The sequence below is a fragment of the Stegostoma tigrinum genome, chromosome 47 (assembly GCF_030684315.1).
Source record: "Stegostoma tigrinum isolate sSteTig4 chromosome 47, sSteTig4.hap1, whole genome shotgun sequence".
In the NCBI taxonomy this organism is placed as follows: domain Eukaryota; kingdom Metazoa; phylum Chordata; class Chondrichthyes; order Orectolobiformes; family Stegostomatidae; genus Stegostoma; species Stegostoma tigrinum.
The window spans coordinates 9,618,999-9,630,798 of NC_081400.1; the positions used below are offsets into that span (position 1 = coordinate 9,618,999).

At 48.5% G+C, this 11,800-nt stretch overlaps 1 protein-coding gene across 6 annotated transcripts in view; it reads left to right on the forward strand.

Annotated features, from left to right (window-relative positions):
* The window catches only part of LOC132207461 (utrophin-like), a 59,027-nt gene that overhangs the window by 28,466 nt on the left and 18,761 nt on the right, over positions 1-11,800 (forward strand). For 5 of the 6 annotated variants that reach the window (XR_009443477.1, XR_009443478.1, XM_059643082.1 and 2 more), the window contains one exon: positions 11,098-11,234. The exons of the other annotated variant lie outside the window; for it this stretch is intronic. Coding sequence is in view for 3 of the 5 variants with exons in the window: in XM_059643082.1 (XP_059499065.1) it covers positions 11,098-11,234 (137 nt within the window). In the remaining 2 variants the exon portion in view is untranslated. The remainder of the gene's footprint in view (positions 1-11,097; positions 11,235-11,800) is intronic. 6 annotated transcript variants of the gene reach the window in all.

Genomic DNA, 11,800 nt, shown 5'->3' on the forward strand with positions numbered 1-11,800 from the left:
CATCATTGCCTCTCTGATATTGCAGTGCTGCCTTCATACTGACCCTTTCACAGTGCAGGACACAGTAATATTGATCATCTTCAAGTGCCGCTCTCCCTCAGTGCTGACCCCCCTCTCATTTCTGACCCATTCAGTGTAGCATACCCTTTATTCTGAACCCCTCAGTGCAGCACTCCCTCAACGCTGACCTGCTTCAGTGCTGACCCCCTTCAGTCCTGATCCCCCTCAGAACAGCACTCCCGCAGTGCTGACCCCACACTGTGCTGCACTCCCTCAGAGCTCACCCACTTATCGCTGACGACCCCCTCACTTCAGCACTCCCTGATGACCTGGTCGTGCATCACTCCCTTTCTCCGACCCCTCGGACGGTGCAGCACTACGTCAGCGCTGACCCGCCAACAAGATAATGTCAGAGAGATGTTCTCCCATCACATTGACCCTCTGAGACTGGAGCATTTACTAATGTTGGCCCTCTCACAGTGAAGCTCTCCGTTTGGTCCCTCTGTCAGGCCGCATGCCTTTTATTACAGGTCTTTTGACAACGCACTGCCCCGTCATCATTGATTCTCTGACAGTGCAGCCCTCTGTTAATATTGAATTTGTGACAGTGCACAACTCCATTAATATTTGCCCTCTGATAGTGCAGCCCTTCCTCAGTCCTGACTCTCTGACAATGCAGCAGTCCCCTAATTACTGTCAGAGGGTCGATACTGAGAGAATGCTGCACTGTCAGAGTCAGCTGCCCGCAGTCCTATCAGACATTCAGTATTGAAGGTATGGGAGAGGGTGAGTGTCAGTGACTTCTGCACTGCAACAGGGCCAACAGTGTTGTCCCATGGCCAGAGTGTCCATGGTAAGGAAGAACTGCAATGTCAATGTAACAGGGTCAGGACTGAGGTCAGAATTGAGACAGTACTGCAGGATTAGAGAGTCAGTGTTGTGGCTGAGGAGCACTCTGAGGTCCAGTACTGAGGGAAAGCTTCATGATCAATGGGTCAGTTCTAAAGCTGTGCTACTTTGTCAGAGGGCCATACTAATGCAGTGCCTCATTGTAATGGGATAAGAGTTGAGGGAATGTCGCACATGCATCACTAGCTCATCATTGACTGTCTAACAGTGCAGCACACTCTTAGTATTGACCTTCCAACAGTGTAGAGCTCCCGCAGTGATGACACTGACCATGCAACACTCCCTCAGTACTGACTGTCCAACAACGCGGTGCTTCCTCAAGAATGACCCTCCGAGAGTGGAGCACACCCTTATTATTGATCGTCAGATAGTGCAGTACTTCCTTCATATTGGATCCCCCTCGGTGCAAACTCGCCCCTCATGGCTGAAACCCCCTTCATGGAGCACTTCCCCAGTGCTGACACCATCCCAGTGCTGAGTACCCCTCAGTGCAGCACTCCCTCAGTGCTAACACCCCATCACTGCCTCAGTGCTGACCACCTCTCGATGCTAACCCGACCTCAGTGCAGCACTCCCTCGGTGCTAACACCCCATCACTGCCTCAGTGCTGACCACCTCTCAATACTAACCCGACCTCAGTGCAGCACTCCCTCAGTGCGAACACCCCATCACTGCCTCAGTGCTGACCGCCTCTCAATGCTAACCCGACCTCAGTGCAGCACTCCCTCAGTGCGAACACCCCATCACTGCCTCAGTGCTGACCACCTCTCAATACTAACCCGACCTCAGTGCAGCACTCCCTCAGTGCGAACACCCCATCACTGCCTCAGTGCTGACCACCTCTCAATACTAACCCGACCTCAGTGCAGCACTCCCTCAGTGCGAACACCCCATCACTGCCTCAGTGCTGACCACCTCTCAATGCTAACCCGACCTCAGTGCAGCACTCCCTCAGTGTTGACCCTGCTCAGTGCAGCACTCTTTCGATGCTGTCCCTGCTCAGTGCAACACTCTCATTCTTTTCACCCACACCGCCCTCAGTGTCAACCCCACAATGAGGCACCGCATTAGTATGGCCCTCTGACAAAGTAGCACAGCCTCAGAACTGACCCATTGACAATGAATCTTTCCCTGTGTACTGACCCTCAGAGTACTACTGTACCACAGCACTGACACTCTAATCCTGTCGCACTGCCTTGATTCTGTCTCCTTGACAAGGAGTGCGGTGTCAGAATTGCAAGTGGTCAGCACTGAGGGGGTACTGCACTGTGGGTTGTTAGCACTGAGGGGGAGTCAGCACAGTGGGAGAGCTGCACTAAGCGGGGATGTGCACTCAGTGGCCGGTCAACAATGAGGGAGTGCAGCACTGTAGTGGTTCAGCTTACGGGAGGTCAGCACTCGGGGTCGGGGGGTTCAGCACTGAGTGCAGCTCAGCACTGAATAGGGGTCGGGCCGGGGGGGAGCTCTTTACTACGGGAGTGCTGCACTGAGGGAGGGCCACTTTTCAGGGAGCACTGCACTGTCAGAGCGTCAAGAAGAAGGGTCTGCTATGTTCTCATTGGGTCAATAATGAAGGAATTCTGCATTATCAGTGTGTTAAAATTCAGGGAATGCAACAATTTCAGAAAGATGATGTTGATGCGGTGGGCTGGTGGGGGGAGCGGTAGCATAAGGTGGTGATGGGAAAGTGGTAAGTCATGCGACACCACTGAAGGGTCAGCACTGAGAGCAAGTCACCCTCTCAGAGGGTCAATATTAAGGGAGAGCTTCACTGTCAGGAGGTCAATCTTCAGACAGTGCTCCAGGACTGAGGCTCAATATTAAGTGACTGCAATACTGTCAGAGGGTCAATGATGAGCACGTGCTGAAGTGTTGCAGAGTAAGTACTGAGGGAGTGCTGCATTGTCAGTGTCATCAATGAGTGAGCTCAACACTGTCGGAAGGCCAATTTTTAGCAAGTGCTGCACTGTCAGAGTGTCACTACTGAGGGAGAACTGCACTGTCAGAACAGTGAGTCATCACAGAGCACTGCACTGTCAGAGGGTCAATGTTAATGGTATGCTACACAGAGTTGGGTTAGCAATGAGGGAGTGCTACACTGAGGGGAGTCAGTACGAAGGGAAACTGCCCTCTGAGAGGGTCAACAGTAAGAGTGTGCCAGCGGGTCAGTGCTGGGGAATTACAGCACTGAGAGACGGTCAGCAGTCCCTCAAGTCCTGACTCTCTGACAGATTAGTCACTCCCAGAGATTCGGTACTCCCTCATAACTAGCCGCCTGGCAACAAGGTACAAACTCAGAACTGACCCTCTGGCCATTATGCCCTCTCTCTGTTTTGACATTTTAAACATGAGGGTCTTCCCTTAATCATGGGGATTTTCAGCACTTCCTCAGTACTCCTGGCCCCCTGACAGTGTTGCACTACCTCAAACTGACCATATTAAAATGAGGCATCATCTCAATTTGATCCTTTGACAACGATGCACTCCCTCAGCACTGACCCTCTAACAATAAGGCACTCCATCAGTAGTGACCCTCTGCTGATAGTGCTGCAGGACCTCAGTCCTGATCCTCCGATTGTGCGATTCCCTCAATTCTTATCCCATTACAATGAGGCACCGCATTCATACGGCCCTCTGACGAAGTAGCACAGCCTCAGAAGTGATCCATTGACAATGAAGCTTTCCCTCGGTACTGACCCTCTGAGTGCTACTCGACCACAGCACTGACACTCTAATCCTGCATAACTGTCTCAATTCTGACCTCAATCCTGACCCTCTGATTGTGAGGCACTCGGTTCTGACCCTGTTACATTGACATTGCAGTTCTTCCTCATTGTTGACCCTCTTGCAGTGCAGAATTCACTGACGCTCACGCACTCCCAATGCGGCATACCTTTAATACTGAACATCTGATAGGACTGCAGGGAGCTGACTCTGACAGTGCAGCATTCTCTCAGTATTGACCCTCTGACAGTATTTCGGGGAGTGCTGCACTGTCAGAGAGTCAGAACTGAGGAAGAGGTGCACTGTCAGTGGGCAAATATTCATGGATTGCTTGGGTCAATTTTAATGGAGTTGTGCAGTGTGACACATTCAGTATTAAGAGAGTACTGCACTGTCAGAGGGTCAATGATGGGAGAGTGCTGTGCTGTCGGAAGGTGTGTACTGAAAGGGAGCCGCCCTGCCAGAGGGCCTATATTAAGGCAGTGCAGCATTGTGAGAGGGTCGATATTTAGTGCATGCTCCTGTCTCAGAGGGTCAATTTGATGGGACAACATGCCTCTGAAACTAACTTGTTGGAGTGCTGCACTGCCTGAGGGTTCGTCTGAAGGGAGTGATGCCCTGTCAGATGATGAGCTTTCCCTCATCTTTAGCCGTCTGACAGTGCAGCACTCCCATAATATTAACCCGCTACCAGTGTGGCACTTGCTTACAATTGAACTTCTGACAGTGCACAAGTCCAACAAAATGATCCTCTTGAGTGTCGCACACACTCAATATTGGCCCTCCAACAGTGCAGCACTCCCTCAGGACTGACCGTCTGACATTGATACGTGGATCGTGCAGCAATCCTGTAATATTGATCCACTGACACAGCCGAACTCACTCAATATTGTTTTTCTGACAGTATTGCACTACTGATCCTTCGGCAGTGCCCCTTGATATCAATCTTTTCACATTAGACCACTCCCTCAGCACTAACTCTCTGAATGTGCAGCACTTCTCAGGACTGATTCTGTGATATTTCAGCACTCCCACATCATTAACCCTCTGACAGTGCAGCCCTCCCTTTATATCAACCCTCCAACAGTGCAGTGTTTCCTTAATATTGGACCTCTGATTGTGTGATACTCCCTCAGTGCAAAACTCTGACAATACAGCACTCTCTCTGAAATAACTGCTGCACTGCCTCAGTACTCACTCACCACAAGTGCAGCACTCCATTCAGAGTGATCCTCTGACAGTGTGGCACTCCCCTAATATTGGTCCACTGACTGTGTGGCACTCCCTTAATACTGACCTGCTCGCGGTGCATCACTGCTCTAATATCAAATCTGCAGCTCTATCAGAGGGTCTGTCCTGAGCAAGTGCCCCATCGTCAGCATGTCAACTCTGAGGCAGTGCCTCTATATCAGTGAGTCAACATTGAGGTAGCTCCTGACGGTCAGAATTACGGGAGTGCCTCATATTTAGAGAGTCATTAACTGAGGGACAGCCTCATGATCAGCGGGTCAGTCTTTACGGACTGCCTTATAGCCAGTGTGCCAGTTCTGAGGCAGTGCCCTCAATGTAACAGATTTAGAAATGGGGTAGGGGGCACATGATTAGAAGGTCAGTAGTAAGCTATTGGAACTTTGTCAGAGGGTCAGTACTCAGCGAGTGCCTCATTGACATCGGGTCAATACAGAGGGTTTGCACTGAGGGAATGCTTCCTTGTCAGAGATTCAGAACTGAGAAAGTGCCTCATTGTCAGAGGCTCATTCCTGAGGCAGTGCCTCGTTGTCAGAGTGACATAATCAGATAGCACTCCCTCAATTCTAAACCTTAATACTGACCCTCTGACAATGAAGCACTGCCTCAGGACTGACCCTATGATAATGAAGTGTTCCTCAGGACTGAACCATTGACGATGTGACTCTCCATTCGTGTTGACCTTCTGATAATGGGGTTCTCCTTAAGCACTGACCCTCTGACGGTTGTGCACTGCCTCAGTACTGACCCTCTAAATATTTGCCACTCCGTCAATTCTGACCTCCTTACGATGAGGCATTACCTCAATACTGACTGGGGTGCAGGTCTCTGGCACAGAGTCTGTCGCTCTTGCAACGAAGGGAAGTGGGTATAGGAGGAGAGTGTTAGTCATTGGGGACTGAATAGTTAGAGGGACAGATAGAAGGCTTGTTTGGAACCGAAGATACTCATGATTGGTGCGTTGCCTCCAGGTGCTAGGGTCCGTGTTGTCTCGGATAGTGTCTTTAGGGTCCTGAAGGGAGAGGGTGACCAGCCCCAAGCCATGGTCCACACAGGTACCAAGGACATAGGTAGAAAGAGGGATAGGGACGTCAGGCAGGATTTCAGGGAGCTCCGCTGGAAGCTGAGAGCTCAAACAAACGGAGTGGTTATCTCTGGTTTGTTACCCGTGCCAAGTGATAGCGAGGCAAAGAACAGGGAGAGATTTCAGCTGAAGACGTGGCTGCAGGGATGCTGCAGGTGGGAGGGCTTCAGGTACATGGACAATTGGGGCTCATTCTGGGGAAGGTGGGACCTGTACAAACAGGACGGTCTCCACTTGAACCAGAGGGGCACTAATATCCTGGGCGGGAAATTTGCTAGTGCTGTTCGGGTGGGTTTAAACTAGCTTAGCAAGGGGGTGGGAAACTGTGGTGTAGTTTCAGTACACAGGAGAAAGAGAATAGAGAGGACATGGACAGGATCTCAGTGTCACAGGAGTGTGCTGGCAAACAGCAAGCTGAATTGAAGTGTGTCTACTTGACTGCCAGGAGTATCCGGAATAAGCGAGGTGAGGTTGCAGCATGGATAGGTACCTGGGGCTTCGATGTTGTGGCCATTACGGAGACATGGATAGAGCAGGGTCAGGAATGGATGTTGCAGGTTCCAGGGTTCAGATCTTTGAGTAAGATCAGGTAAGGTGGGAAAAGAGGGGGAGGTGTGGCTTTTTGTCGAGGACAGTATAACGGAGGCTGAAAAATCTTTTGAGGAGGACTGGTCTACTGAGGTGGGATGGGCTGATGTCAGAAACAGGAGAGGAGAGGCCACACTGCTGGGAGTTTTTTAATAGGCCTCTGCAAAGTTCCAGGGATCTGAAGGAGAGGAGTGGCAAAACGATTCTGGGCAGGAGTGAAAGGAACAGGGTGGTCATTATGGGAGACTTTAACTTCCTAAGCATTGACTGGAAATGCTGTAACTCTCGTACGTCGGATGGATGAGTTTTCGTCCAATGCACGCAGGAGCGTTTCCCGACACGGTACTTCGAAGGGCCGACAAGAGGGGAGGCCACACTGGATCTGGCCCTTGACAGTGAACTAGGCCAGGTGTTTGATTTAGTGGCAGATGAGCACTTTGGAGAGAGTGACCATAATTCGGTTACGTTTAGTTTAGCGATGGAGTGGGAGAGGAACATGCCACAGGGCAAGACTTAGAGATGGGGGAAGGCAATTATAATTGGGCAAGACTTAGGAGGCAAAGAATGGGGTCGCAAAATGCAGGGGATGGGGACAATCGAAATGGGGAGCTGGTTTAAGTAACAGATATGGCGTGTCCTTGATAGGTACATCCCTGTCAGGCAGGGGTCAGTGATAAGGTAGGGGAACCGTGGTTTACTAAAGAAATTGTATCTCGAGTTAAGCAGAAGAGCGAGGCTTATGTGATGTTGAGATGAGATGGATCAGTTGATGCGATGGAGAGTTACAGATGAGCAAGGAAGGATTTAAAGAGAGAGTTAAGAAGCGCAAGGAGGGGTCCTGAGCAGTCATTCGCAGGTAGAATAAAGGAGATCTGTAAAGTTTTCTCAAGGTATGTGAGGAATATAAGGATGACTGGGGTAGGAATAGGGCCAATCAAAGACAGAAGTGGCAAGTTGTGTGTGGACCGGGTAGAGATCGGAGAGGTGCTAAATGAATATTTCTCATCTGTTTTCACTGAGGAAGAGGAGAATATCGTCGAGGAGACGACTGAGATACGTGCTATTAGACTTGAAAGGATTCAGGTTAGTAAGGAGGAGATGTTATCAATTCTAGAAGGTGTGAAGCTAGATAAATCCCCTGGGCCTGAGAGGATTTTTCCGAGAATTCTCTGGAAAGCTCGGGAGGAGGTGGCGGAGCCCTTGGCTTTGATCTTTGAGTCCTCATTGTCTGCAGGTTTAACACCAGAGAACTGGAGGATTGCAAATGTTGTGCCCTTGTTCAAGAAGGGCAGTAGAGATGAGCCAGGCAATTACAGCCAGTGAGCCTTACGTCTGTTGCAGGAAAAGTTTTGGAAAGGGTTATAAGAGATCGGGTTTATAATCATCTCGGAAGCAACAATTTGATTGGAGATAGTCAACATGGATTTGTCAAGGGCAGGTTGTGTCTCACAAACGTCATGGAGATTTTGAGGAGGTGACCAAGCATGTGGACGAGGGAAGGGCCGTTGACGTGGTGTACACGGTCTTCAGGAAAGCCTTTGATAAGGTTCCACATGGTAGGCTATTGGAGAAAATATGGAGCCATGTGATTGAGGGAGATTTCGTAGTTTGGATTAGAAACTGGCTTTCGGTAAAAAGGCAACCAGTGGTGTTTGATGGAAAATATTCAGCCTGGAGTCCGGTGACTAGTGGTGTGCCTCAAGGATCTGTTTTTGGCCCACTGCTGTTTGTCATTTTTATAAATGACTTGGATGCAGGCATAGGTGGATGGGTCAGTAAGTTTGCAAATGACACTAAAGTCAGTGGAGTGGTGGACAATGTGGAAGAATGTCGCATGTTGCAGGGAGACTTGGATAAAGTGCAAAATTGGGCGGTAAGGTGGCAAATGGAGTTCAATGTGAGGTGATTCGCTTTGGGAGGAATAATAGGAAGGTACAATACTGGGCCAATGGAAAGATTCTTGGTAGTGCGGATGTGCAGAGGGTCCTTGGCGTCCATGTACACAGATCTCTGAAAGTTGCCACCCATGTTGATAGTGCTGTGAAGAAGGCATACGGTGTGTTAGACTTTATTGGTAGAGGGATTGAGTTCCAGAGCCGTGATGTCATGCTGCAACTGCACAAAACGCTCGTGCGACCTGTTCTGGTCGCTCCATTGCGGGACGAATTCGGAAGCTTTGGAAAAGGAGCAGAGGAGATTTACCAGGATGTTGCCTGGTCTGGAGTGAAGGTCTTATGAGAGAAGGCTGAGCGACTCGAGTCTGTCCTCATTGGGGAGAAGAAGGCTAAGAGGGCCTTTAATAGAAACATACAAGACGATCAGAGAAAGATGAGTCAGGGTGGACGGTGAGAGTCTTTTTCCTAGGATGATGATGTTGGCTTGCACGAGGGGGCTCAGCTACAAATTGAGGGGTGATGGATTGAAGACAGCTGTCAGAGGCAGGTTCTTTACCCAGAGAGTGGTAAGGGCGTGGAATGCCCTGCCTGCCAATGCAGTTAACTCAGCCACATTCAGGGCATTTGAACAGTCCTTGGATAAGCATATAGATGATGATGGGATAGTGTGAGGGAATGGAATTGGATTCGTTCACAGGTTGGCGCAACATCGAGGGCCGAAGGACCTGTTCTGCACTGTATTTTTCTATGTTCACAGATGACACTAAAATGAGTGAGAGAGTAAAGTCTGAAGAGGACGATGAAAATCTGCGGAAGGATGCAGAAAGTTTAAGTGAATGGACAAGGGTCTAGCAGATGGAGTCCAATGATGGTAGATGTGAGGGTATCCATTTTGTTAGTAATTATGGAAAAATGGAGTCTTGCTAAAATGGTGAAAAATTGTAGCATGCTGCTCCTACAGGGAGCTGGGCAGCCTTGTGTCTGAATCAGGTAGTTTGCAGATGCGGCTGGTAATTGAGACAGCAAATGGAATAGTGTCCTTCATTGCGAGAGTGATGCAGTTTAAAAATCGGGAGGGTATGCTACAGTTGTTTTGGGTGCTGGTGAGGCTTGGTGTGGAGTAGTTTGTACAGTTTTAGTCTCCTCACTTGAGAAAGGATGTACTGGCACCGGAGGGGGTGCAAAGGAGGTTCACGAGGTTGATTCCAGAATTAAAAATGTTGCTGTATGGGGAGAGATTGAGGAGACTAGGATTGCAGTCACTGGAATTTAGAAGAATGAGGGGTGATCTAATAGAAACTTTTAAAATTATGAAACAAATGGATCGGAAATTGTTTCCACTGATGGGCGAAATTCCAACTCGGGGGCACAGCCTCAAAATAAGTGTGAACAGATTTAAAACTGAGTTGAGGATGAGCTTCTTCATCCAAAGGGTTGTGAATCTGTGGAATTCTCTGCCCACTGAAACAGTTGAGGTTCCCTTGTTGAATGTTTTGAAAGCCAAAACAGATAGATCTTTGAACAGGAAAGGAATTGAGGGTTATGGCGAATGGGAGGGTAAGTGGAGCTGAGTCCGCAAAAAAGATCAGCGGAACGAGCTGGAAGAGACAGATGGCCTACTCCTGTTTTATTTCTTATGTCCGTACGTCCTTAGATTGCCATCCTTGTCATTCCTCCTTCCCTGGAATAGGCCAGTTCTGAACTGAAGAGTAGGTCTTGAAATAACTCCCACGGATCAAATGTTGACTTGTTCAATAAAAGCTCCTCCCAATTAATACTGCTCAGCTCCTACCTAACACTGATGTAATTTTCCCTCCCCCAATTTCGTCCCTTCCCACAAGGTCCTGATTATCCATGGCTGTCTTAAAATGTAAGGAGATGCGATCGCCCATTTAAGAAGCTCCTGGTTCACTGTTTTTCCCAAGTGGGAGTCAGCTACAGGCTTTCTTGTTCCACAATGGGGGAGGAAATGGCCTAGTGGTATTATTGCTGGACTGTTAATTCAGAGACTGAGATAACATTCTGGGGACCTGTGTTCAAATTTCAGCACAGCAGATGGTGGAATTTGAATTCAATATAAAAGAAAATCATGAATTAAGAATATAATGATGACCATGAATTCATTGCCAAATGTCAGAAAAACTCACCTGGTTCACTGATGTGCTTTAGGGAAGGAAACTGCCACCCTTACATGATCTGGCCTACATGTGACTGCAGACGCACAGCAATATGATTGACTTTGAACTGTCCCCTGGGCAATTAGGGATGGACAATAAACACTGCGTAGCTAGGGATGTCCTCCTCCCATTAACAAATAAATAAAATTGGATTCTACATCTTCCGATCCAAGATCGTTTCTTGCTCTCATACTAATTTCTTTGCTTACAGTCACTTTCCCTCCTGCCTGTCTTTTTGGAATGTCGTCTAGCCCTGCGCACTTAGCTCCAGTGTTGATCTCCTTGTAACCATGTCTTTGTAATAGCTATAAAATCATGCCCGTCAACCTAGAAATGTGCTATTAATTTGTTGATTTTGTTCTGAATACAATGAGCACGCAAGCAAAGAGCCATGAATTTCGCTTTATCACTTGATTTCACCCCTTGACACTATTTACAGCTGTTTTCTGTTTGTACATGCTGTCTTTTCCAGTACCACGCTGAGTATTGTTATCCCGATAGTTCTTTCGTATCAGTCCGTGTGTATTCCTGGGCGAATGTGCTCGTGTGGTCTCAGGAGTTGCGGAGGTCACAGCTCTGGGACAGCCGTTTCATCGCCCTATGCTGCAGGTAAGAAGAAAAGAAAATCTCTTGCTCTGAGCTCTGCAAACCTGGGCAATGTCAAAAGGGAAACAAGGTCAAAAGAATTTCAACAAGAATCTCAAAATTAACTGCTGAATTCATATCAACATTACGGGGATCGCCCAACTTAGTGGCCACAACATCCCACTTTCTATTCTTCACAAACAATCCAAAGGCTGAAGTATCCGTATCCCTTTTAACTTTTATGGTTTTTGAGCTAATTTCTTGTTTCTAACTTGTGCATATTTGTGGTGCCTTATGACTTGTTGCATTTAGCAATTGATAAACTCACTCTCTCACGAGTTCAGGAGAAGCTAGTTTTATAGAATCCCCAGTGTGGAAACAGGCCACTCAGTTCAACAAGCCCACAGCAACCCTCCAAAGAGCATCCCACCGAGACCCATCCCCATTCCCCTACTCCATCCCTGTCAGCCTGCATTTCCCATGGCTAATGTACCTAACCTACACATCCGTGGGCACTGTGGGTAATTCAGCATTGCCAATCCACCTAACCTGCACATCTCTGGACTGTGGGAGGAAACCAGAGCACCCAG